Source organism: Symphalangus syndactylus, chromosome 3, assembly GCF_028878055.3.
Source record: "Symphalangus syndactylus isolate Jambi chromosome 3, NHGRI_mSymSyn1-v2.1_pri, whole genome shotgun sequence".
Lineage (NCBI taxonomy): Eukaryota > Metazoa > Chordata > Mammalia > Primates > Hylobatidae > Symphalangus > Symphalangus syndactylus.
Genome location: NC_072425.2, coordinates 98,895,943 through 98,923,672, shown reverse-complemented (window position 1 = coordinate 98,923,672; position 27,730 = coordinate 98,895,943). Strand labels below are relative to the sequence as shown.

The following is a 27,730-nucleotide window of genomic DNA, read 5'->3' as shown; positions in this document are numbered from 1 at the left end:
AGTTTGTAACGATTTTTACAGCAGTCCTAGAAAACAAATGTAGATTTCCGTATCAGAAGTGAATTGCTGCTGTAACAGATACCTAAACATGAGTTGGTAGAAATATAAATGTTAATGTGCACCTGGGAAGGTCTCAGAAATAAATGAACATGTTCTTGGACGCAAATTTGAAAATAGGCTTAGATTCAAGATAATGACTACCTTTAGGTAAACAAGAGGGGCTCAAGAGGCTTCTTTGGTGTTGGTGTGGATGGTGTTTATAAGGGTGTTTACTTCATGATGATTATTTGATCTATACATTTACTTATTTGTTTTTCATTTTTTCTGTTATATTTTCCAATAAATTTTTAAAAACAGTTGTATAGGTTTAGAACAATGTTAATGAGTTTGCCTATGATTTGTCACTTAGAGATCTGACTGATTTCAAAGAGCAGAAGGTATCATTGTGCATTTTTGTTTGTTTGAAAGCTTCTCCACCTTTTGAGTTGATGACATGAAACCTCCTCTTCCTAACTAACCTTATTTGTCTGTCTAACATACAATATTGTATGCTTTACGACATTGCTCTACTGATGCTGTCTTTGCCCATCTGTTTTGCTTTCTTGGGACTTGCCCCTTGTGAAAAACAGCTCCAAAGCCTGCCATTCATATGCACTCAAACATGAGTAAATACCTCAGCTTGTCTAAGAGATCTGTCTAATAAATAGCTATTGTAGCAAAAATTGAAGTACTCACTTCCCACTTTTGTCTTTTCTCCTTGCAGAACAAATACTGATGCCATCTCACAGTATTGTGTTTATTTAAAAACAAGTTGTATTACAACATGGATGAGCCATGGAAACATTATGCTAAGTGAAAGAAACCAGACGCATAAGACCACTTATTTTTTATTCCATTTAAATGAAATATCTAGAATAGGCAAATTCCTCAAGACAGAACATAGATTAGTGACTATCAAGGTCTACGTGTAGGGGAAATGAGGAGTAACTGCGAATGGATATGGGGTTTCTTTTGAGGTTGATGTAAGTGTTCTGGAATTAGATAGTGGTGATGGTTGTACATTTTTTATATACTAAAAATCACTGAATTGTAAACCATGAAAGGGTAAATTTTATGGTATGTGAATTATATCTCAATAAAGCTGTTATAAAAACTCAGCCCTGAGCCAATCACTTTAAAAAAAAAAAAAGCTTATCTTATTGCTATGTCTAGAGAGATGATTGACTGGCTAGGGCACAAAGGTAGAATGAAAATTTCATTTTCATGGTACTCCTTTGTGCATTTAAAAATTTTATACCATGTATACATATTATCTATAAAAATTAATTAACTTAAAACAATTTTCAATATTATCCATTTGCTAAATATGTGGAAAGTTTTTACTCACGTAATACCAAAGTCAATCCATGCTACCTAAATATTGAAGAAAATTCTGTAGTCAGTATTTTAACATAATTTGAAAATGGATTATCAACGAACTCATTATTAGAAAATATTGAAATGATTTTAGAAGTTGCCAGTCATCCAGAGTTGTAGTTGAGAATTCTGATTCCTATTCCTTTGTAAATATCCTGACTTTTCTTTCTGGGAGTACTTATGATTTTCCTGAAGTTCAGAAATTTCAGCACAATGTTTTCTTGCTGTATCAATACTGTTTTCTCTTGGATATCTCTGAAAATATGAACTACAGCAAGATAAAATGAGCCACTCTCCATAACAAAGGATTTATGATCTCTTTAAGTGATCATAAATGATAGCTGTTTGGCCAACTGCTTACTTCTGTAGTTTTGTTTTATTTTCTAGAGACAGGGTCTCATTTTGTTACCCAAGCTGAAGTACAGTGGTACCGTTGCAGCTCACTGCGGCCTCAAACTCCTGGGCTCAAGTGACCTTCTCACTTCAGTCTCCCTAGTAGCTGGGACTTCAGGTGTGCATCACCATGCCCTGCTAATTGATTTTTTTTCTTTTTTTGTAGAGATGGGGTCTCATTATGCTGCTCAGGGTTACTGCCATACTTGTGGATTGCCAGGTTAGCTCTGCAAGGTAAGAAGGAATTCCTCTGGACAATGTAGGAGTCTTTTTAAAATGTGCATCAGTCAAAGTACAGTATAGTAGAAACCAAAACCACTCTGTTTTTGAGCAGAAAAAATTTAGTAGATGGAGTTAGATATAAACTCAGTATCTAACTTGGAGAAGAAGTTAGGGAGCTGCTTCCTGAATTTTGGCTCTAAGGCTACACAACTGTATTTGCAATCCAGATGTCAGAAAGCTGATGCCGTTACTGTTTTTGTGGCTGCCCAAACCATAACCACCTAACAGCCATAACACTCATATCTAGACACTGGAACAAGTCAGCTAGTCACTCCATATTGGAACTCATGCCTATTGGAGTTTGTTTGCCCACATCTACACCTGCAGAAAGTTTGCTATTACCTCCCTCCTACTTTCTAAATATCACAGGATCCCTTGGGTGTTGCCTCACCAGCTGGAAACCTCTATGGCCAGCGGCAAAGCAACTCTGCTTGGGTTTTGTTCATGCCTGCTGGGCTCATTCTGCCCATTCAGCCTGGCTGGCTGCACTCAGCTCATGCTACTGGCTCAGATCCCATGCCCACGAAGGATGAGCCAGGCAGAGTGGTGAGAGGTATGTGAGTGAGTGAGTGTGGGGTCTGGCCACTGCGCATAGCCAGGCACACCAACTGCTGCATGTGGGGTGGGCAGTTCCAGGTGCCGGTAGAGGCACCGGCTCTCTGCGAGGCTGTAGCTGGACTAGGCGTACTGCAAGTGGTTTATGCTGTGGGTACGAGCATCTGGATGAGGGGAACACGATGGTGCCCCAAAACTTGGAGATGGCAGCAATGGCAGAGCCCCAACGGTTGGGGAGGGCATGTTACAGATCTCTCGTTCCTGCCATCCATGGCACAGTGAGCCAGCCAGGAAAGTGGTGTTTCAGCCATTCAGTGAGTCCTGAGTTCTTGTCCCACATCCAGGAAGAATGAGGTTATGTGGACAACTGGAGGGTGAGCAAGGCAAAGAAGAGCTTTATTTATTTTTTTAATTTTTATTTTTTAATATACATAGGAAGCTTATGTGTGCCAAGCTTGCAGATTGCAATGCAGGAGCACAGATTCAAGTTGCCCTGAATATACTCCAAGAAGCAGTAGTTACAAGTGGATTTTAAAAAAACTTATTATTATACTTAAAGTTCTAGGGTACATGTGCACAACGTGCAGGTTTGTTACATAGGTATACATGTGCTATGTTGGTTTGCTGCACCCATCAACTCATCATTTACATTAGGTATTTCTCCCAATGCTATCCCTTCCCCAGCACCCCACCCCGCAACAGGCCTCAGTATGAGATGTTCCCCATCCTGCGTCCATGTGTTCTCCTTGTTCAACTCCCACTTATGACTGAGAACATGCGGTATTTGGTTTTCTGTCCTTGTGATAGTTTGCTGAGAATGATGGTTTCCAGCTTCATCCATGTCTCTGCAAAGGACATGAACTCATCCTTTTTTATGACTGCATAGTATTCCATGGTGTATATGTGCCACATTTTCTTTATCCAGTCTATTATTGATGGACATTTGGGTTGGCTCCAAGTCTTTGCTATTGTGAATAGTGCTGCAATAAACACACATGTGCATGTGTCTTTATAGAATGATTTATAATCCTTTGGGTATATACCCAGCAATGGGATTACTGGGTCAAATGGTATTTCTAGTTCTAGATCCTGAGGAATCGCCACACTGTCTTCCACAATGGTTGAACTAGTTTACAGTCCCACCAACAGTATAAAAGTGTTCCTATTTCTCCACATCCTCTCCAGCATCTGTTGTTCCCTGACTTTTTTAATGATTGCCATTGTAACTGGCATGAGGTGGTATCTCCTTGTGGTTTTGATTTTCATTTCTCTGATGACCAGTGATGATTAGCATTTTTTCATGTGTCTGTTGGCTGCATAAATGCCTTCTTTTGAGAAGTGTCTGTTCATATCCTTTGCCCAATTTTTGATGGGGTTGTTTTTTTCTTGTAAATTTAAGTTCTTTGTAGATTCTGGATATTAGCCCATTGTCAGATGGAAGATTGAAAAATTTTCTCCCATTTTGTAGGTTGCCTGTTCACTCTGATGATAGTTTCTTTTTCTGTGCAGAAGTTCTTTAGTTTAATTATATCCCATTTGTCAATTTTGGCTTTTGTTGCCATTGCTTTTGGTGTTTTAGTCATGAAGTCTTTGCCCATGCCTGGGTCCTGAATGGTATTGCCCATGTTTTCTTCTAAGGTTTTTATGGTTTTAGGTGTTACATTTAAGTCTTTAATCCATCTTGAGTTAATTTTTGTGTAAGCATAAGGACAGGGTCCAGTATCAGCTTTCTACATATGGCTAGCCAGTTTTCCCAGCAACATTTATGAAATAGGGAATCCTTTTCCCATTGCTTGTTTTTGTCAGGTTTGTCAAAGATCAGATGGTTGTAGATGTGTGCTGTTATTTCTGAGGCCTCTGTTCTGTTCCATTGGTCTATTTATCTGTTTTGGTACCAGTACCAAGCTGTTTTGGTTACTGTAGGCTTGTGGTATAGTCTGAAGTCAGGTATGCCTCCAGCTTTATTCCTTTTGGTTAGAATTGTCTTGGCTACGTGGGATCCTTTTGGTTCCATATGAACTTTAAAGTAGTTTTTTCCAATTCTGTCAAGAAAATCAGTGATAGCTTTATGGGGATAGCATTGAATCTATAAATTACTTTGGGCAGTATGGCCATTTTCACAATATTGATTCTTCCTATCCATGAGCATGGAATGTTCTTCCATTTGTTTGTGTCCTCTTTTATTTTGTTGAGCAGTGGTTTGTAGTTCTCCATGAAGAGGTCCTTCACATCCCTTGTAAGTTGGATTCCTAGGTATTTTATTCTCTTTGTAGTAATTGTGAATGGGAGTTCACTAATGATGTTCTTGGTGTATAGAAATGCTTGTCATTTTTGCACCTTGATTTTGTATCCTGAGACTCTGCTGAAGTTGCTTGTCAGCTTAAGGAGATTTTGGGCTGAGATGATGGGGTTTTCTAAATATACAATCATGTCATCTGCAAACAGGGACAATTTGACTTCCTCTTTTCCTAATTGAATACCCCTTATTGCTTTCTCTTGCCTGATTGCCCAGGCCAGAACTTTCAATGCTATGTTGAATAGGAGAGGTGAGAGAGGGCATCCTTGTCTTGTGCAGCTTTTCAAAGGGAATGCTTCCAGTATTTGCCTATTCAGTATGATATTGGGTGTGAGTTTGTCATAAATGCCTTTTATTATTTTGAGATGCGTTCCATCAATATCTACTTCACTGAGAATTTTTAGCATGAAAGGCTGTTGAATTTTGTCAGCCTTTTCTGCATCTATTGAGATAATCATGTGGTTTTTGTCATTGGTTCTGTTTATGTGATGGATTATGTTTATTGATCTGTGTATGTTGAACCAGCCTTGCATCCCAGGGATGAAGCCCACTTGATCGTGGTGGATAAGCTTTTTGATGTGCTGCTGGATTCAGTTTGCCAGTATATTATTGAGGATTTTTGCATCAATGTTCATTGGGGATATTGGCCTGAAATTCTCTTTTTGTTGTATCTCTGCCAGGCTTTGGTACCAGGATGATGCTGGCCTCATAAAATGAGTTAGGGAGGATTCCCTCTTTTCGTATTGATTGGAATAGTTTCAGAAGGAATGGTACCAGTTCCTCTTTGTACCTCTGGTAGAATTTGGCTGTGAATCTGTCTGGTCGTGGACTTTTTTTTGGTTGGTACGTTATTAATTATTGCGTCAATTTCAGAACCTGTTATTGGTCTATTCAGAGATTCAACTTCTTCCTGGTTTAGTCTTGGGAGGGAGTATGTGTCCAGGAATTTATCCATTTCTTCTAGATTTTCTAGTTTATTCGCGTAGAGGTGTTTGTAGTATTCTCTGATGGTAGTTTGTATTTCTGTGGGATCAGTGGTGATATCCCCTTTATAACTTTTTATTGCATCTATTTGATTCTTCCGTCTTTTCTTCTTTATTAATCTTGCTAGCAGTCTATCTCTTTTGTTGATCTTTTAAAAAAAAACCAGCTCCACGATTCATTGATTATTTCTTGAAGGGTTTTTTGTGTCTCTATCTCCTTCAGTTCTGCTCTGATTTTAGTTATTTCTTGTCTTCTGCTAGTTTTTGAGTTTCTTTGCTCTTGCTTTTCTAGTTCTTTTAATTGTGATGTTAGGGTGTTGATATTAGATCTTTTCTGCTTTCTCTTGTGGGTATTTAGAGCTACAAATTTCCCTCTACACACTGCTTTAAATGTGTCCCAGATATTCTGGTACCTTGTGTCTTTGTGCTCATTGGTTTCAAAGAACATCTTTATTTCTGCCTTCATTTTGTTATTTACCCAGTAGTCATTCAGGAGCAGGTTGTTCAGTCTCCATATAGTTGTTTTGAGTGAGTTTCTTAATCCTGAGTTCTAATTTGATTGCACTGTGGTTTGAGAGACAGTTTGTTGTGATTTCTATTCTTTTACATTTGCTGAGGAGTGTTTTACTTGCAATTATGTGGTCAATTTAGAATAAGTGCAATGTGGTGCTGAGAAGAATGTATATTCTGTTGATTTGGCGTGGAGAGTTCTGTAGATGTGTTTTAGGTTCACTTGGTACAGAGTTGAGTCTAAGTCCTGGTTATCCCTGTTAATTTTCTGTCTCCTTGACCTGTTTAATATTGACAGTGGGGTGTTAAAGTCTTTCATTATTATTGTGTAGGACTCTAAGTCTCTTTGTAGGTCTCTAAGGACTTGCTTTATGAATCTGGGTGCTCCTGTATTGGGTGCATATATATTTAGGATAGTTAGCTCTTCTTGTTGAATTGATCCCTTTACCATTATGTAATGGCCTTGTCTCTTTTGATCTTTGTTGGTTTAAAGTCTGTCTTATCAGAGACAAGGATTGCAACCCCTGCTTTTTTTTTTCTTTGCATTTGCTTGGTAGATCTTCCTCCATCTCTTTATTTTGAGCCTATGTGTGTCTTTGCAAATGAGATGGGTCTCCTGAATATAGCACACTGATGGTTCTTGACTCTTTATCCAATTTTCCAGTCTGTGTTCTTTAACTGGGGCATTTAGCCCATTTACATGTTGGCTAATATTGTTACGTGTGAATGTGATCCTGTCATTATGATGCTAGCTGGTTATTTCACCTGTTAGTTGATGCAGTTTCTTCATACCATCGATGGTGTTTACCATTTGGCATGTTTTTGCAGTGGCTTGTATATCAGTTATTCCTTTCCATGTTTAGTGCTTGCTTCAGGAACTCTGGTAATGCAGGCCTGGTGGTGACAAAATCTCTCAATATTTACTTGTCTGTAAATAATTTTATTTCTCCTTCACTTATGAAGCTTAGTTTGGCTGGATATGAAATTCTGGGTTGAAAATTCTTTTCTTTAAGAATGTTGACTATTGGCCCCGACTCTCTTCTGGCTTGTAGGGTTTCTGTTGAGAGATCCACTCTTGGTCTGATGGGTTCCCTTTGTGGGTAACCAGACCTTTCTCTCTGGCTGCTCTTAACATTTTTTTCCTTTATTTCAACCTTGGTGAATCTGACAATTGTGTCTTGGGGTTGCTATTCTCAAGGAGTATCTTTGTGGTGTTCTCTGTATTTTCTGAATTTGAATGTTGGCCTGCCTTGCTAGGTTTGGGAAGATCTCCTGAATAGTATTCTGAAGAGTGTTTTCTAACTTGGTTCCATTCTCCCTATCACTCTTAAATACACCAATCAAATATAGATTTGGTCTTTTCACATAGTTCTTGGAGGTTTTGTTCATTTCTTTTCACTCTTTTTTCTTTAATCTTGTCTTCTCTCCTTATTTTAACCATTTGATCTACAATCACTGATATCCTTTCTTCTGCTCGATCGAATTGGTTATTGAAGCTTGTGTATGCTTCACGCAGTTCTTGTACTGTGGTTTTCAGCTCCATTAGGTCATTTAAGCTCTTCTCTACCCTGGTTATTCTAGTTAGCTGTTCATCTAACCTTTTTTCTAGGTTTTTACCTTTTTTGCAATGGGTTAGAACATGCTCCTTTAGCTCGGAGAACTTTGTTATTACCGACCTTCTGAAGCCTTTTTCTGTCAACTCTCAAACTCATTCTCCATCCAGTTTTGTTCCCTTGCTGGGGAGGAGCTGTGTTCCTTTGGAGGAGAAGAGGTGTTCTGGTCTTTGGAATTTTCAGCCTTGTTGCTGTGGTTTCTCCTTATCTTAGTGGTTTTTTTTTTTTTTTTGAGACTGAGTCTCGCTCTGTCGCCCAGGCTGGAGTGCAGTGGTGCAATCTTGGCTCACTGCAAGCTCTGTCTCCTGGGTTCACGCCATTCTCCTGCCTCAGCCTCTCTGAGTAGCTGGGACTACAGGCACCCGCCACCACGCCCGGCTAATTTTTTGTATTTTTAGTAGAGACGGGGTTTCACCATGGTCTCGATCTCCTGACCTCGTGATCCGCCCGTCTCGGCCTCCCAAAGTGCTGGGATTACAAGCGTGAGCCACTGTGCCCGGCCTATCTTAGTGGTTTTATCTTCCTTTGGTCTTTGATGTTGGTGACCTATGGATGGGGTTTTGGTGTGGATGTCCTTTTTGTTGATGTTGATGCTATTCCTTTCTGTTTGTTAGTTTACCTTCTAACAGACAGGCCTCTCAGCTGCAGGTCTGTTGGAGTTTGCTGGAGGTCCTCTCCAGAACTTGTTTGCCTGGGTATCACCAGCGGAGGCTGCAGAATAGCAGATATTGCTGCCTGATCCTTCCTCTATAAGCTTTGTCCCAGAGGGGCACACACCTGTATGAAGTGTCTATCGGCCCCTACTGGGAGATGTCTCCCAGTCAGGCTACAGAGGGGTCAGAGACCCACTTGAGGAGGCCATCTGTCTGTTAATGGATCTCAAACGCCATGCTGGGAGAACCACTGCTGTCTTCAGAGCTGTCAGGCAGGACGTTTAAGTGTGTAGAAGTTGTCTGATGCTGCCTTTTGTTCAGATATGCCCTGCCCTGAGAGGTGGAATCTAGAGAAGCAGTAGGCGTTGTTGAGCTGTGGTGGGCTCTGCGTAGTTCGAGCTTCCCTGCCTCTTTGTTTACACTGTGAGCATAGAACTCCCTATTCAAGTCTTAGCAATGGTGGACGCCCATCCCCCCACCACGCTCCAGCATCCCAGGTTGATCTCAGGCTGCTGCACTAGCAGCGAGCAAGGCTCCATGTGTGTTGGCCTCGCCAAGCCAGGCATGGGAGGGAATCTCCTGGTCTGCCTGCTGTGATGACTGTGGGAAAAGCACAGTATTTGGGCAGGAGTGTACAGTTCCTCCAGATACAGTCATTCACAGCTTCCCTTGTTTAGAAAAGGGAAATCCTCCAACCCCTTGAGCTTTCTGGGTGAGGCGACACACCACCCTGCTTTGGCTTGTCCTCCGTGGGCTGCACCCACTGTCCAACCAGTTCCAATGGGATCAACCAGGTACCTCAGTTGGAAATGCAGAAATCACCCATCTTCTGCGTCAATCTCGCAGGGAGCTGTAGACTGGAGCTGTTCCTATTGGGCCATCTTGGAAGTGCCCCCACAAAGAGCTTTACTGAGAGACAAAACAGCTCTCAGTGAAGAGGAGATCCAAAATACGTAGCTCCCATCCTCAGGCAGGTAGTCCTGAAATGTGTCTGAGTCTGGCTGAGTCTGGGGTTTTTATGGGCTCAGAATGTAGAAAGTGCATGCTGATTGGTCTATGGGTGGGCCCAGAAAAAGCACCATCTGATTGGCCGAAAGGCATCAAGGAAGTTCTCACTCCTGTTCATGGACTCTACCCAGAAATGGTAGCCTGGCCCACAGGCTTCAGGCCATCCCTGGCTTGAAGGTTGGTCCTCACTGGGGACCTACCCTTTCCCACGTAGGAATCTGTCTGCCTTCCACCACCATCAAAACCTTGAAAGCCCATCTAATTGGTGGAATCTAAATCATATCTATAATCCTAGTTTTAAGTGAGTCTGAGAAATGTAGTTTTTATTCTAGCATGATCTGTAATACAGAGGAAGAGGTGAGAATGAAAGTCACCTGCTAGTGGACAATATCTAACCCAGTTCTATGCTTCGTCTACTCAGCAGCCAGATATACCCTTCTATCCATAAACCTCCCCACAATAACAATAGCCATCAAACCACTACCACCAAACATAAGGTAACTCTTCCTAATATAGATGGAAACACTGTCTCCTTCAGGGTCAGAATTTGTCCTTGCCCCTTGGAACATACTAGGATCTGATTCCATTTATAGGGATGCAGTGAGGGGATGCCATAGAGATGGGCATGAGGAGAATCAGCATCCCTTTGCAAAGTAATGAACTCAGGTGAGTCCATTCATTACAGTGTCTTCAACAAGGCAGGTAGCTTCACCAAGAAAGAAGGGTCTAATTCTACTAAGAAAATGAGGCTCTGAGATTTTGAGGCTTGATTTTCAATTCTCAAGGTACCATTCTATCCCAATAAATATCCTAAATTCTTACAAAGTTGCCTAAAACCTGCAACTTGTGTATTCAGATTTATTGATTGTTAATGATATCAGTCCTATGATGACATGAGATGAAATTAATTTAGAGTAGTAGTTTTCATTGGAGGGGTGAGTGATGGTGGTGCCACTGTTGTTGGTAGTGATTTCACTCCCCAGTGGATATTTGGCAAAGTATGTCCATTTTGGGTTGTCACAATTTGGGTTAGGGAGAGATGTTAGTGGCATCTAGTGGATAGAGTCCAGAGGTACTGAGATATCCTACAATGCATAGGACAGCCTTCCTCAGCCCTTTGCCACAGGGCCAAAAATTATCTGGCCCATCAATAATGACAAAGATAAGAAATCACAGAAGCTCTCTGTGTATTGGAACAAGTTTTGAGTCAAGCAGTTCAAGTCAGCTGGATGTAGTCGCTCACACCTTTACCCCCAGCACTTTGAAAGGCTGAGGCAGGAGGACCAGTTGAGCTCAGGAGTTCAAGTCCAGCCTTGGCAACATAGCGAGGTCCCATGTCACATTTAGAAATTTTTTTTAAAAAGTTAAAACCCTGGGCTTGTCATCATTGTTCTCTAATTTTTCAAAGGCTGTCAGAACTGCCACCTCAGCCCACCCCAGTCCATTTATTTCTTATTTCCATTTTAGTGTTTTATCATAACAAACAATTGCTAACAGATCTTGTGTTCAACAGGCACCTTATTTCAGGTGATGACATATGATAATTTAAGTAAAGTGTATTACCACTGCATGTCTTGGACTACCAATATCTTATTTTCCACTGGTAATCAAGATATCATTGCCTTTAAATCCAAACTGGGTCAAATAATAAATATCAAATTCCCAGTGTTGAAGTTTTATTTCTTTGTTTTTTGAACATCTTTATATACCAACTATTGTATCAGCCAAAATTAGTATAGCAAGTAGAAAGCACTATATATATTTCATGTAGAAAAATATTTTGGTACATACAAAATCATTTAAAAGACTGAAGGAGTGAAAGTCAGAGATTCAAGGAAATTTTCAGTTTCAAGATCATATAACTGTAGCTATGATCTAGAGGTCAGAAAACTAGTGCAGCTGTTGCTGCTAATCCTCTCCACAACTGCTCCTCCACCTTGCCCTTATACCTTTGAATGAAGCTAGTGAATACGGATTCTATTCTTATAGATGATTGAGCTTGTTTTCTGCTGTTACAGCTACACGAACATGGCCTTTGCCTCCCTTACATTTTCTAAATATCAAGATGCCCATGGGATACCTAATACATCTGAATTAAGTAATTGTTTAAAGTTTTTAAAAATTTGGTTTCTCCAATGTTGTTAGTTTTATTTAAATATTTGATGATTCTTGGTTGTCTATATATGTGTTCATAGTATATAATATGTAGTGTTGGTGGCCAGAATTGATGTACTTTCTCCAAATAAGAAGCTCTGTTCACCTGGCAGAGAATAAATGCAAGTTTTCATTATAGGTATACTGGTTCTGATGGTTGTGTGTTTGTTTGTAGGGTTGAGGAAGTTGATGGTATAGGGAGGTTACATGTGAGTAGGCTCTTCTTTATGATTTATGAGTAGTTTCTATGCTGGATCTTCCCATTTCAGCTATTAAGACAACTGAAAGTCAGTGAGGTTACTATCAGTCTCCTTCCTATAAACCTGTTTTCCGTTCTGGTAATCTCTGAAGTTAGACTTCTCCCTTAGTAGAGCTGTACTTGAAGTTTTATTCAGGAGAGAAATGCTATTTTCAGCTCCTCTGACAACAGAATTACTATGTGGCTCTTTTCCTTCTAATGAATTATCCAGTCTACTGTCCAAGTTTCAGCCCTTCTCACAACCCTCATTGTCTCTTACCTAAGTGTTATGCAGATAATTTATCGGAAGAACTCACCTTAGTGATTCTTCTCTTTGATGATTCATCAGCTGGATGAATTTATTAGCTCCATAGTCTTTTGGATTTTGTTGGCAATGTGGACCTGCTTCCAGAACTGTCAAAATTTCTCCATAGCCCTCGAAAGTCTGCTGGTGACATTACTCTCAGGTTTATAGCAATGTTATGATTTTATGGATTTATTTCTATTTGTATATTTCTTCTGTGATTTCTGTGTATTTTGGGAAGGGTAGTGAGGTAATTCACATGTTCAATTAGTTGTGAACCAGCACTATTATCCTTAGATTTACAGCAAACTAATTTTACTTTTTGGCTTCTTAAAAAATTAATCAGTATCTGCAGTTTCTCTCTCAACAAAATAAGACAATTCACTTTTTTCTTCATTTATCTTATTTTACTTTCCCTAAGCACTCCATCTCTTTACCCCCTACCTCTTGGATTTGGTTACAATAATTTAGAATTATGACCCCTCTAGTTTGCATACCCTTGCTTAATAAAACTGTATTAAATCCCACAATCTCAGTGTTGACAATTATTCACAATTAATTCTGTTATTTTCTTTTTCTCTTACATCATTTTTTCATTGCATGTCCTCTAATTTCTTGGATTTAAAAGACTTTTTTCTTAGAGTAATTTTGGAAATAGGGTACACTGTTATCTGCTTCTCAAAACTTTAAGTGAGTAACCAGACAGGTTATTAATATTATTTCCAGATTCTGGGTGATGAATCACAGGCTCAATGTTGACTTTTTTAAGGTAACACAAATTCAGTGGCAAAGCCTAGACCCAAATTCGGATCTCCAGACTCTTAAGTTTGCTGTCTTTTGTATACATGTTTGTTTCTTCTTCTTATAGTAGGTGTCCACAACAAGCTGTTTATTTTACTATCTTTTGTTGGAGTAGTTTGAAAGACCATTTCTAAATATAGATCTCTGCTTTTCATAATTATTGCTGATGCTTGTACAGTCATATTCAGTTTGCTTAGTTAGACAGAATTGTGGACATTAAGAATATTATTTGGCAAAATCCTACATTGAGGCAGTTTGTGGTGGCTGTTTTTTGGGAATAATAATTATTATATAATTCTTCTTCTTTGTGTAGTCATGCATAAATATCTTGAATTTGAATACCTGGCAACTAGAATAAAAGAGAAACGTGATGGATTACATAACATAAATATTCTACCAAGAAGATGGCAGAGCATTAGGAGACTCAAAATTTTCTGAGTTAAGGCTGGGTGTGGTGGCTCACACTTGTAATCCCAGTACTTTGAGAGGCTGAGGTGGGTGATCAGTTGAGGTCAGGAGTTGAAGGTCAGCCTGGCCAACATGGTGAAACCCTGTCTCTACTAAAAATATAAAAATTAGCCAGGGATGGTAGCAGGCATCTGTAATCCCAGCTACCAGGGAGGCTGAGGCAGGAGAATCACTTGAACCTGGGAGGCGGAGGTTGCAGTGAGCTGAGATTGCTGCCACTACACACTCCAGCCGGGGCAACAAAGCGAGACTCCATCCCCCTACAGCCCCCCCAAAAAATTCTGAGTTAAGAATGCCAAGAGTAATTTATCACGTATGCCTTAAAGATGTTCAGAAGAATATTATTGGAGATGCTATTATAGCCAGTTTACAACTAATAAAGACAAATTCTTTATATGACATAAAAATGTAATTTCCTTTATAAATATGAGTGCAAAAATTAACAAAATACTAGCAAACTGAATCTAGCATCTATAAAAAGATTTATACAGCATGACTAAGTAGAATTTATACTAGAAATGCAAGGTTGATTAAACAAATAAAAATCAAGCAATATAATAATATACGTATTGAAAAAATAAAGTACAAAAATCACGTGATCATGTCAATAGACAGAGAAGAAGTATTTAATAAAATTCGAAGCTCTTTCATGATAAAAACAATTGGCAAACTAGGAACAACAAGAAAGTTCCTCCACCTGAAAAAGGGCATCTATGAAAAACTATAGATAACATAAGACTAAGTAGAAGACTGAAAGTTTTCTTCCTAAAATCAGAAACAAGACAAAGAAGTCTTTCCCTCACCACATTTATTCAACAATGTTCTGCAGGTTCTAAGCAGAGCAATTAGGCAAGAAAAAGAAATAACAAGCACTCACAAAGGGAGGGAAAAGTTCAAGCCCCTTCATTTAATATCATTTTCTGGAAGTTACACGTACTGTTTCTGCTGATATGCAACTGACCAGAACTTAACTGCATAACTCCAAGCAACATCAAGAAAGTTGGTATATTAAGTCTTTATTCTTTGAAAACTTATGCCCAGTTAAAATTTGGAGATTCCATTTTTGAAGAAAAAGGAGACAATGGGTATTGGGAGACAACCAGCAGTTCCTTCCATGTTTATTAAATGCAGGTCAAAAAAAGGAATTAGGTAATTTTTTTCTTTTCTTTTTACTTTACTTTTCTTCTTCCTTTTTCCCTCCCTCTCTTCCTTCCCTCCTTTTCTCCTTCTTTCCTTCTCTTACTTTCTTTCAATACATGAATTGCAAAAGATTACTAACCTAAATGCAATATTGTCTTCTGGATTGGACCTTGGAACAGAAAAAAGGACATTAGTAGGAAAATTAGTGAAGTATAAATAAAGTCTTTAGTTAACAAAACTGTACTCAAGTCAGTTTCTTAGTTTTGATAAATGTATTATGGTTGTATAAGATACTGATATTAGTGGTAGCTAGGTGAAGGATGTACAAAAACTCAGTATTATTATTGCACTTTTTGGTAAATCTGAAATTACTTCAAAATTAAAAGTTAAAAAAAAATGGTTGCTGATATCCAATGGCCACGGGTTTGGAAAACGAGAAAGAATTCTTATCCACTCTTGGTGGTGTATATATTAGTACAGACTTTTTTTTTTTTTTTTTTGAGATGGAGTTTCACTCTTGTCACCCAGGCTGGAATGCAGTGGCGTGATCTCTGCTCACTGCAACCTCTGCCTCCCAAGTTCAAGTGATTCTCCTGCCTCAGCCTCCCAAGTAGCTGGAATTACAGGTATGTGCCACCATGCCCGGCTAATTTTTGTATTTTTAGTAGACACGGGGTTTCACCATGTTGGGTAGGCTGGTCTCGAACTCCCAACCTCAGGTGATCCACACGCCTCAGGCTCCCAAAGTGTTGGGATTAGAGGCGTGAGCCACCTCGCCCGGCGGTACAGTTTTTCTAGAGCAACTAGATGTTATTTATTAAAGGTAAATGAATTAATACATTTTGATTCTGAAAATCTCCTTCTAGAAATTAGTTTTACATAAACACGAATGCCAGATTTTGAATTTCTCTTTTAGATAATTCAGCACAATTGCTCCAAATAAATCTAAAAGGCTATTGTCAAACAGTGGAATATTTGGATTTATAATTTCATAGGTAAAACGTTGGTGTTTAAAGTAAAATGGAAGTGAAATTCCCAGAGTGGAGTTTTTAAAATAACCAAGTTCCTAGGATTTTAACTGGAAGAATAAATATCTGAAAGGCAATGAGGAGTATTAAGGATGGGATGCCACTTTTGCACCTTGAGAAAATGAAGTATGGAAGGATGAGTGGTTTTCATTTGAGAGGGCTGCAGGGTAACTGTTTCTATTTCAGATGAGGAGGTAAAAGAATGATCATTGAAAAGGAAAAAAGTTTACTAAGCAGGTTATACATTTTGGAATAGAAGTTTCTATAGCACAATAGAAAAGTTTGAGAGGACACATAGCAATGATAGTTTGGGTGAGAGTGAGGCAGGAGAATAGGGTGTGGAGGCAGGGAACCTAAGGATGTTTCACGCTGACTTCCTAGAACTAAATTGAAAGGAAACCCCTAACTTTCCATGCCTAAGTAACAAAAGGACCAGAGGCTACTCTCTTTGCAAACCCCTACTTTTTCTGAGGGCAGATGGGAAATTGGCTGTCGGCAACAAATCAGACTGATTGCAGGCGAGTCTTCCCTGGCGTAGAAGTATCACTTTGTAACTTCACCATCCTCAACAAATCAAACTGATTGCAGGGGAAATCTTCCTTTGCATAGAAGTATATCACTTTGTAACTTCACCGTAGCCTCTGATTGATTGCTTTTTGTACCAATGTTTGCACAGGAGCATGACCTTTGTAACTTCACTTCAGCCTCTGGTTGGCTGCTTTCTGCCACCAATCAGACTGATTGCGCGTTACTTCATTTACATGAGGTGAGCATTAAGTGGCCAATAGGAAGCTTCTAGAGGATATTTGGACTCAAGATTCTGTATCCGGGCCCTTGAGCCGCTGCTCAGGTCGCTCCCGTACAGAGCATGCTTTAATTTTAAATAAATCCCTGCTTTTGTTCTTTTGTTGCTTCATTCTTTCTTTGCTTTGCTGGGCGTTTTGTCCAATTCTTTGTTAAAAACACCAAGAACCTGGACAACTTGCAGTCACGACCCTCTACCGGTGACAATATCATTTAATTATTGGTAGTGGCTTAAGGTAGCAAACATCCCTTTGTGGAAAGTTTACTCAGTAAATCCTTAAAAAACAGATCAGAAACAAAAACTGGCGTCCCAGGGATTTGGACTCAGGAGGTGAATTAGGCGCGGAGAGGGCGGAGCCTTTGGGGTTTATGGGCGGAGTTGCACAGGGTTTGGCGGGGACCTCTGCTTCTGCTTGGCACTACTTGGCTCCGCTCGCCTCCGCGCGGCTCCCTGGGCTTCCACTCGGCACTGTTCGGCTCCTGCTCGAGAAGGGTGCGCGGGGGCGAGTTCTGCGCACGCGCCCTCAATTCCTGCTGCTCTCAGGGCTGCGCTGTGCCTCGTGTTTTCACTTCCTTCTTCTCAGAGCTGTATCCGGGTCGCTGCTTTCCCTATTGTCTGAGGCGGCCGGCCTCGCGCTGTGCAATTTCTGGTCTTTTGTTGCTTCTGGTCCAGGCTAATAAAGTTTTTCTTTCTTTAATTTTTTTTCTTCTAGTTTTAACGGGAGAAATTAACTCCCCAGGGCCGCCGGGTTGACTGCGCTGCCTGGGCCGGAGGTCTTCTCCGGCCAGGGAGCGCTGTGGGAAGGGGCTCGAGCGGCCAGGGCCAGGCGAGGCCGGGGGGGCGGGGGGTTAGGGGAACGCGGGGCTACTCTTGGGAGCGCCCCTGTCCGGCTGGCTGCGCGCCGGTTTTAAATAGCATCTTTCGGACTTGTCTTCGCGGCCCCAGTCCCCGACCTCGGCGCTGCCTGGGCTCCTGCAGCCTCGCTAAGTCTCCTCCAAACGACCACCTCACGGATTCCTTAGTAAGTGTGTCCGAGGCCTCTGCGGCGAGAGATCCATTTCAGCCATTCTAGAAGTCAGGGCCGGTGGGAGCAGGGCGGGGGGGGAGAGCCTTGCGGGAAAGCTGGATTGGTGGACCCTCGCCCTCCTTGGTCCACGAGAATGAAGCCCACTTCTTTTATTCCCTGATTTTTGCCTTTTTTATTGACTGTTACGATGTCTAAGTGGGGGATTACGAGGAAGGTGCAGAAACATCTCGAAAAGATGAGCAAGAGGGTCAGCTTCGATTTTAACTGGTCTGAGTTGGCGTTGGCAGCATCAGGGCTGGAGCTGCCTCTGAAACTGCCCGTGGAGCTGTCCAGCCCTCCCCACCCCGCTTCTGCACCCCAACCTTCTCCTGACCCCTTTTGCTGAGAACTCAATTAGACAAAAATTCCTTGTGCGAGGTCATCTTTATGTTCTCTTAGCACCACAACCCTCCCCTGTGTTTGGTGTGATTATGAATGACAATGTAATTTTTTTCTCTTCACAGTGGATCGCAGCTCCAAGAGGAGGCAGGTGAAGCCTTTGGCAGCTTCTCTGCTGGAAGCTCTTGATTATGATAGTTCAGATGACAGTGATTTTAAAGTTGGAGATGCCTCAGGTAAGTATTTCCTTCTCTCTTCCCCTTTCCCAGCTGTCTGGAGTTAGGCTTATTTTTAGACTTTTTAAATCGGTTTTGGTTAAAATGCCAATTTTAAGTGAAAGCACGTAAACTTCATTTATTTTGTCCATTTGATTTCCCATTTTGCCTTTAGATCCTGTCACTAGATCTATAATTGCTTCTGTTTTCCTCAGAGATAATTAGCAGTCAGGGGAAGGACTTTTTCCAAAGATGCAAAAGGATTTCTCTGTTTTACACCTTAAAATATTTTTATACTTAATAGAGGAAAAAACTGAAAGATATCCCGAAGTAGAGAAGTATCCTGAGAGGTGTGTGGACCATTAATAGTCCCTGAGCAGGGTCCTTCTTTTTTCAGATCACTTGACAATCTCTTAGGGCAGTTTTGCTTTTTTTGTGTATTAGCTCTTTTACTAGAATAAAATTGACCAGAGTAAGAGTTGCACTTTAAATTATAGTAGGTGCTGGACCTTGTGGATTGGGCCTTTCAGATATCTCTGAAGTATAAGTCATGCATGCTTGCTCACTATATTTAGTAATTTTAAAAACTTTTTTTAAAGGTCGTATATTCACATTGTACTAAACTGGAAAACAGAAAAGTATGGTTTTCCTTTGTATCTTCTGTTCAGTGTACCTTATGTATATAATATATACAGTTTCAATTGAAGGAATCTGAGAAACATAAAAATTATGTTTAAATATTTTATGGGAAAAATACTGATAAACATGAACAATAAAAATTATTTGTAATTCCACCTCTTTTGAAAATTTTAATAAAGTGAGATGAAAATTTAAATAAAATGAGAAGTAAGGCCGGGCAGGGTGGCTCACGCTTGTAATCCCAGCACTTTGGGAGGCCGAGGTGGGCGGATCACGAGGTCAGGAGATTGAGACCATGGTGAAACCCCGTCTCTACTAAAAATACAAAAAAATTAGCCGGGCATGGTGGCGGGCGCCTGTAGTCCCAGCTACTCGGAGAGGCTGAGGCAGGAGAATGGCGTGAACCCGGGAGGCGGAGCTTGCAGTGAGCCGAGATTGCGCCACTGCACTCCAGCCTGGGCGACAGAGCGAGACTCCGTCTCAAAAAAAAAAAAAAAAAAGAGAAGTAAAAGCCTTTCCAATTTCATCTCTTCAACAGTTTTTAAATATATCCTTCCAGAGAATTTGCTGTGCTTAGTCACGTCTCTCCTCCTTCTGGTTTTCCCTTGTCTTTTTCCTGCTAGGGATAGTAGGAATGGATGAATGAAATTATATTACTGTTGCTACTTTTGGTAGCATCAACAGCAGAATTTGCATTGTGATTTACTGATAACTTTTTGTTTGCATAATCTCATTTAATTTTCACTAAGTAACTTAGTGAAGGAGATACTATTTTACAGGTGACAGGGGTATTGAGTTTAAAGAACTGGCATGAGGTCACTCAGGCAGTAGCGGTTCCAGTGGATTTGACTTCAGAGTTTAGTCTCTTTATCTGCTTGGATCCCAAGAGTTGATGGACGGAATCTTAAACAGAAACTGGATATTTGGTTACTAATTGAATTCATCCCCAGCAATCAAAAATTGATAAGTTTATCTTGATTAACTGTTTTTTTATCCTTTGCTTCTCAGCTCTTTATCTCCCGTTTAGTTGGTTTGCTGATGTTTGGTATTTCCAAAGAAGGGAAGGGGAAGGGAAAGGAGGTAAAATTTAAATCTTAGTTCTCTTGGTAAAGACCTTGGCAGATAAGAATATTCCTGGCTAGGATGTAGTTTTGGTTTGTTATGGTTGTGGTTGTAAACTTTGACAAACATAGTTGGGTCTTGGAAGTTATGAATTCTTTGAATATGGGAACAATTCTAAAACTTGTATTAAGTATTACATAATTATGTGACAATAAATCTTGACTTTATGGACAATTTGTTTCTGAAGTTTGTTCATTGAGATGGAGTAGTCAAAGGTATCACTTCTTTTTCAAGTGGTAAAACAATCTGATACAAACATAAAGTACTTTCTCAAAATATTTTATGATATCAAGCTAAGTAGAGATTTCTGACCTTGTTAAATCCTAATTATAGTTGAAGAGAACTGTTATTTGTGAAAAATGATAGGATGAGTTTTGTTAGGTTGCTATATCTATATATCCCTTAAACACACTAAAAATATTTACTTTCTCTTCCCTCTTGTAATATAATATCTAGGATGCTGCACTCATAATTTACCTTCCTGGCCCCCTGGGGAGCTTAAATTTGCGACCTATGGTCTCAGGTCACAAATTTATATGTATAGTTCTTGGTATTTATTGTAAAAGGGAATTTAGAAGAAAATGATTGTATTTAAAATGATTAGTAGTCAACAGAAATTGAATCATATTTTTGACTCTTGTTTTAGGCGCATTGATGCTCTGCATAGCTGAGATATTGGCTTACTCTAGATTACCATTGTTTTCCATTTGAATCTTTTCTGTGCCTGAGATAGTATATATTTAGTTGGAGTCTTATAGAGAATAAGACATTAGTCCTATCACTGGTTTCCAAACATGTTGAAGTTGTGGATTCTCAGCCCTACTTATAAATAGATTAAATTGGAAGTAGAGAAACGGTAGCTAAACATCTGTCTGATCATATCTTCTTTCAAAACAACTTCTAGAAATGACTTATTGAATGAACTACGGACCTCCTTAGAACTTAATATTAAAGTGGTTAGATTGGTTGGCCTTAATTTTGGCTAACTGGATTCCGTGGATCAATTTCTTCTTACCTTCATCTTGAAATCTGAAATTCTGACTATAAAACTTTTTATATTTCTGTTTGGTTTTAAAAATAAATATAGAAAACATTTGCAGATAAACATAATTTAACTCTATCATGAAATAGAAACAAATCAACATTGGTAAAAAATGACCCACCCGTAAGATTGGCAAGTGATTACGAGCCTGTACCTTTAGAAAATTATGAAACTGGCTGGGCGCAGTGGCTCACACCTGTAATCCCAGCACTTTGGGAGGCCGAGGCGGGCGGATCTTGAGGTCAGGAGATCGAGACCATCCTGGCTAACACAGTGAAACCCTGCCTCTACTAAAAATACAAAATATTAGCTGGGCGAGGTGGTGGGCGCCTGTAGTCCTAGCTACTCAGGAGGCTGAGGCAGGAGAATGGCGTGAGCCCCGGGGCGGGGAGCCTGCAGTGAGCCGAGATTGTGCCACTGCACTCCAGCCTGGGCAACAGTGAGAGTCCATCTCAAAAAAAAAAAAAAAAAAGAAAATTATGAAACTGAAGATAGTTTATGTTTTATTTTTAATGCAAAAGCAAAAGTAAGCTTCTCATTTTTGATTGAAAGCAGTCAATAAAGTTTGAAATGAGTAAGTCCTAAAATAGGATATATATGCATTAGAATTACGGTGATAACCACCAGAAGAACCATATGTAGAAATGTTAGGTTGAACCGTATGGAATTACCAGTTTTGTAGGTCCAAAACACACAAATATTAGCAATTTCATGGTTTGACCTAGTTAAAGTGTTTATATTTGAGACTTGGGCATAGGATTGGGTGTATCATAGGAGACTTATTTACATTTAGTTATCTGCTACATTAATTGAATGTTTTAAAGAATGTTTACATCTTTTTAAAGATGCAGACATGTATTTTATTACTAGGCAGATTAGCCATGCCCTCTACCCCCATCCCCCACCAAGCAAAGTAAAATGGGGTTAGCTTTAGATCTTGATCAAAAGTTAGTTTAGTTAGGCCATATTGCCAGGAAATAATTTAATGAGAAGAGTCAGCCTGAGACTTTGGTGGTATTTTGTGCTAATCTGACTTTGAATAAATGGACCAAGATGTGTTCATTGATTGTCCATAGTTTAGCCCTTTGCTAGATGTTATGGTGAATTTACAAAACAATAGTAATAATATTAGAATAAGTAAAATAACATGTAAGTAAAATAAAAATTAGAATAATTAAATAAAATAATTGATACAAAGGATGGTTGATCACTTGTGTAGTTCAAGTCTTTCATAGGAAATGAGATTAGATTGATGTAGAACAATTTCATTGAGGAGAGGAGATAAGAGTGGAACTATGAACAGAAAGATTTAGATAAACAGCAATCTTGGTGAGGCAAAAATTAAGTGTTGAGACTTGGAATTATTTTTTATCTTTGGGGATCAGTGTTGAGTAAAAGTAGAAGAGATAAGCCTGGAAAAATAGAATAAGGTCAGATTGTGGCCATATATACGAGTTAACGGTTTCTCAAACCCTTGGCGCTATTGGCATTTTGTGTTGGATAATTTTTTGTTGTGGAGGCTTGTCTTGTACCCAGTAGGATGTTTACCAACAACAACCCTTTCCTCTACTAGATGCCAGTAGCATCTTTCCTACCTGCCCCAGCCTCACCTCCACCCCCACTTCCACTGTTGTGGCAACTATTGTTTCCAGACATTGCCAGTTGTCCTCTGGGGGAAAAAAATCTTCCTATTTGAGTACCACTGGCTCATACAAACTAAGATGACATAACTGGAACTAGAATCAGAAGTAGAGGATGAGTTGTGTTGACTGATTGGCTGTCTTCAAGACATATACAGTTTTGGTTAAACATAGCCCTGGGATAGCTGTAAATAACTAGTAGAATAGTGATTGATCTGTTACCTATTGTGTATATTTATAGTACTAACACTGTTGTACCAGATCAATGAACAGAATTAGATTGATGAAATTGATGAACAAATTTATATTGCATATATTAACATAAAACTAAATTAAATCATATTGATTTTGTTATGGGGAGAACATTGGATATAATGGTATTGCTGGTTGATATTAATTAAATTAATTTTTATTTTATTATTTGATATTGTGAAGGGATTCTTGAAGGTTGGTGTTTTAAATTCTAATTTTAAAATTTATTTTATTTTTTTGTCTGGCCATTACCACTCAGAGGAGTTTTTAAAAATTCTGTAATGGTAAAAAATTTCTTAACTGTCTGTTAGTTGAAATAGCTATTGCCTGGAGAGATTCTGATATATTGTATGTTTGAGAAAGGTTATCTTTTATTTAACCAAATGGGAAGTAGGATTTCAGTTTTAAAGATATATTTTTTTCAAATGTAAGAAAGGTTTATTGTAGACTTGAAATTAACTCTGTCTTTCTGCCTAAGATAATTTCTCCAGTCTATTTCTTTTTTTCCTTTCTCTTTTTTTTTTGGAACATGGCACAGAGTCATTCTTTGATGACTAGGAAATTTTTTCTTTGCAGCCTATGGAAAAAATAGACAGCCAAGGACCTTGATTTTTCTCATTGTCATTATTACCCAGCTATGCTTGTAAATAAATATGGTTTATCTCCATCCCTCCAGTGCATATGTATAAAAAAGAAATAGTGACTAATCAGATGAAGAAGTTATTTTTCAGAGATCAGAGAAAGATAAGATTTGATATATTGCTGATCCCTATAAAAAGATAAAATTTGACATATTGCTGATCCCTGTAGTTGGAGTCTGACTAATGTACTATATTTGGAGAATGAGGGGTTGGGTAAGCTATTAGGAGTTGGTTTTGTGGAAAAATGTCCATTCTTCTAATAGTAGTTAACAAACATAAAACATTGAAATTTTTTTTAAAAATTGCTTTCTATTCAGGCATGGTTATAAATCAAAAACAGAATCAAGGAGTCTCAATTTACCTCTCATTTGAAAAAATAATTAATTAATTGGCATTGGCAACTACCAAAACAAAATCACAAGAATCTCTGACATTTTGTAAAATTTACCAAGTAATAGCAAAGTTGGATTGGTCCCAATTTTGATCAGCTACACACACTTCTGCCCCAGTTAATCTTACTTTTGTGTCTATCTTGAAGTTTTTATTGGTAAAAAGCCTTCTAGAAGGTTGATCCAGAAGAAAAGTACCTTTTCTTTCATCTTCATCTCCTAGCTGTCTTAATTATGGCATTGCTTCCATTCTAGAGCCTAAGGTGTTTCAGTTTTCTTTAGTCAGTGCGCATAAAAAATCTTTCTGTGTCTTAGAAGTGTTTAGTCAACTCTGGTTATTATTTATTAAATCATAATTTTAAAATGTCTAGATATTACTATTGTTATTTTTACCAGATGTGATTTTTCTTGGTAGATTGGGTTTAATTGCTGTGAGTGGTTTACAAAGTCATAATTTTCTTAATGCTTTAGAGACTGAAAAGAAGTCACTTGTTTGTGAGTAATATTGGGTCCACACTCTTGAAATCCAAGAAGCTCAAAAATCCAAGTGTTTTGTAAGGTTGACACAAACTTACTTGATGGCAAAGCCTAACAGGAACTGGTAGGAGTTTGTGGTATTTATTTCTCATACTCTGTAAATATTTATATTTTTCTCTGCAGAAATAATGTTTGATTATAGGATAATACCATAGACTTCAGTGGGGGTATTAGTGTAATATATGGTGCATGTTCCATGTTACCCTTGAAAATCTGAGAAATTATGAATTCTGAAACACATCTAGTTCTTAAAGTTTCAGATAGGGAATTGCTGACCCGTATGATATTGCTCTTGTATCCTGTGCAAGGTTGTTTAGGATAAGAGTGTTTTTTTCAGAACAGTCCCAAGTAAGCTATGGATACCTGCATGATAGTTGTGAGATTGATAACGATTTCATAGGGTCAGTCAGTATCTGTTAAATGTTAGTGTTTATTTTTTATGTAATTTTGCTTGCAGGATGTTTTTGTTAGCGGTTATTTGTATATGACTTGTGGGGTTCACTAGATACCAGATACTAATTACAGACAGCTTCCTTCAATTTTAGTGCTTAGTTAATTACAGAGGTTAAGCCTAGTTAATAGAAATTAAAATGATGTGGAAACACTACTTTTTCCACCATTTTATCATTACCTTTTTCTTGGCTATAGGTGCAAAAAAATTCATCATCCTGTGGATTTTACTGGCTAAGACTTGACTGGTTTCTTCCCCATTTCCTACTGCTCCCTGTCCTCTTTCCCTCCTCCCATTTATTTCTCGCTTCAAATATTTTAGATTGTTATTTACTTTATTGGGTACAAAAGGAATGATTACTGAGTAATTACTGAGTAATGATTACTGAGTTACTAAGTAGTGTTGGGTTGAGAGGGACTGGGCTGCCCTAGGTAGGAGTGGAAGAAACCTGCTAGAAAGCTTATAGTCCTGTGAGCTCTTTAATGTCTTCAGCCTAACTTTTTAGTAACCTCTGTGACTGCTCATTTTCAGGATGGACTGCTTTATTCATCAATTTCTTCCATTCTAGAGCGTATAGTAGTTACTGCGTAGAAGTTTGGAAAGTGTAGTGACTCTTCTTTTATTGATATGAACAGTATCCTAATAAACAGGAAGATTGATAATTTCTCTTGCAACTTCCTTTTTCTGTGCCATTGCTATTGTCTCTTTTCACCTGTGTTCTTGGTATTCCTAAAATTTGTTTGGTATATTAGAATTGTAGTATAAGTTGACTGTCATAAATATCTATGCTCATTTTACTGGGTAACGAGTAAAATAAATGAAGCAGTTTTATGGGTTAGATTTATCTTGTTTTGGTTTTGACTCAATACTTACAAGTCCATATAGTTTATAAAAGATGTTTAAGGGAGGAAGAATTTTGTCTGTATTATCAGTAAAATTAAAATCAAGTGCCCAATCTTAAAAGAAGCACATTTACTTTAAAAAAAAAATTGCCTTTTCGGTACCAAATATTGCCATATGACATAAAATAGTGCTTCTCTTTTTAAAGCATATTTTAATTTAGGGTTATATATATTCATCTTCATTAGCACTATACTGAACTAAAACCATTGTATCAACTTCATTGATTTATTATTTGATCAGGTTGGGAATGTCTACCATTCTTTGACTTAAATTTGTTTATATTGTTTTGCAAGTTATTCACAAATTTTGGTGGTTTCATTTGTGTCAGCGTTGTGTGTGTGTGTGTGTATGTATATACATATGTGTGGTTTTTTTTTTCTCATATTTTCAACAGATTCTGAAGGGAGTGGTAATGGAAGTGAAGATGCTTCAAAGGACAGTGGAGAAGGTTCCTGTAGTGATTCTGAAGAAAATATTTTAGAAGAAGAACTGAATGAAAATATTAAAGTAAAAGAAGAACAACTTAAAAATTCTGCAGAGGAAGAAGTTCTATCATCAGAAAAACAATTGATTAAAATGGAAAAGAAGGAGGAAGAAGAAAATGGAGAAAGACCTAGAAAGAAAAAGGAGAAAGAGAAGGAAAAAGAAAAGGAGAAAGAGAAGGAAAGAGAGAAGGAAAAAGAAAAAGCAACAGTATCTGAGAATGTGGCTGCTTCTGCTCCTACCACCACACCAGCCACAAGTCCTCCTGCTGTTAACACATCCCCTTCTGTTCCCACTACGACAACTGCTACAGAGGAACAAGTCAGCGAGCCAAAAAAATGGAACCTTCGACGAAACCGACCACTTCTGGATTTTGTGTCCATGGAAGAGCTGAATGACATGGATGACTATGACAGTGAGGATGACAATGATTGGCGACCTACTGTAGTAAAGAGAAAAGGGAGATCTGCATCTCAGAAAGAGGGAAGTGATGGAGACAACGAGGATGATGAAGATGAGGGAAGTGGGAGTGATGAAGATGAGAATGATGAAGGCAATGATGAAGATCATAGTAGCCCTGCCAGTGAAGGGGGTTGCAAGAAGAAGAAGAGTAAAGTTCTTAGCAGAAACAGTGCTGATGATGAGGAACTGACCAATGATAGCCTGACCCTATCTCAAAGCAAGAGTAATGAGGTAGATCAACCCAATTTTTATATCTGTCTGTCTGGGGAAAAGGGAATTCTTCTCTAAATCAGTCTACAAATTGTATTAAATGGCTTCCTTGAAATCCTATTTATAGACGGCTGTGGGATGAATGAGCACCCTAACTGTAACATTTTTTCATTTGGCCAACAGACTTTTATTAAATATCTACTATTTGTCACCGTTCTCAAGGAGCTCACAATCTCTGTCCTCAAGGAGAAATATTTAGAGAAATATTTTTATATCCATAGACTTGGGAAATGACAAAGTTTTCCATTCTCCTTTTTATCCCTTTACTCCTTTGTTCACAGGACTGCTGAATGGTGCTGAGTGGATTATGAAAACAAAGGTCACCTTTCTTTCAACTTAGTTATGTCCATATCCATATTAAAATGTAGGCCTTTAGAATACTTTAGAGCAGGGTAACAGTCTAATGATTTTCTCAAACCTTTAGAGATTTGTTTTAAAGATTGATTCCTTTACCGGTTGTAGCACTCATCATCTTTTTAGTCACCAAATCTTTGCTTTATGTGTATGGGACATACACATAAGTATGAACTATTTTTACATACATTTAGTAAATAAATTTTCTCTACAAAGAAATGGAATAAAAACCCAAACATTTCCATCATAAAACAGACATTTTTGTCATAAAACTGCAG

The 27,730-nt window shown here is 38.6% G+C and overlaps 1 protein-coding gene across 10 annotated transcripts in view; it reads left to right on the top strand.

Moving 5' to 3' along the window:
- The first annotated feature begins 17,119 nt into the window (after positions 1-17,119).
- PHF14 (PHD finger protein 14) overlaps positions 17,120-27,730 on the top strand; it is a 204,772-nt gene continuing 194,161 nt past the window's right edge. For all 10 annotated transcript variants that reach the window (XM_055272581.2, XM_063637062.1, XM_055272580.2 and 7 more), the window contains exons 1-3: positions 17,120-17,668; positions 18,178-18,288; positions 26,278-27,059. In XM_055272581.2, the coding sequence (XP_055128556.1) occupies position 17,668; positions 18,178-18,288; positions 26,278-27,059 (894 nt within the window). In that variant the 5' untranslated portion in view covers positions 17,120-17,667. The remainder of the gene's footprint in view (positions 17,669-18,177; positions 18,289-26,277; positions 27,060-27,730) is intronic.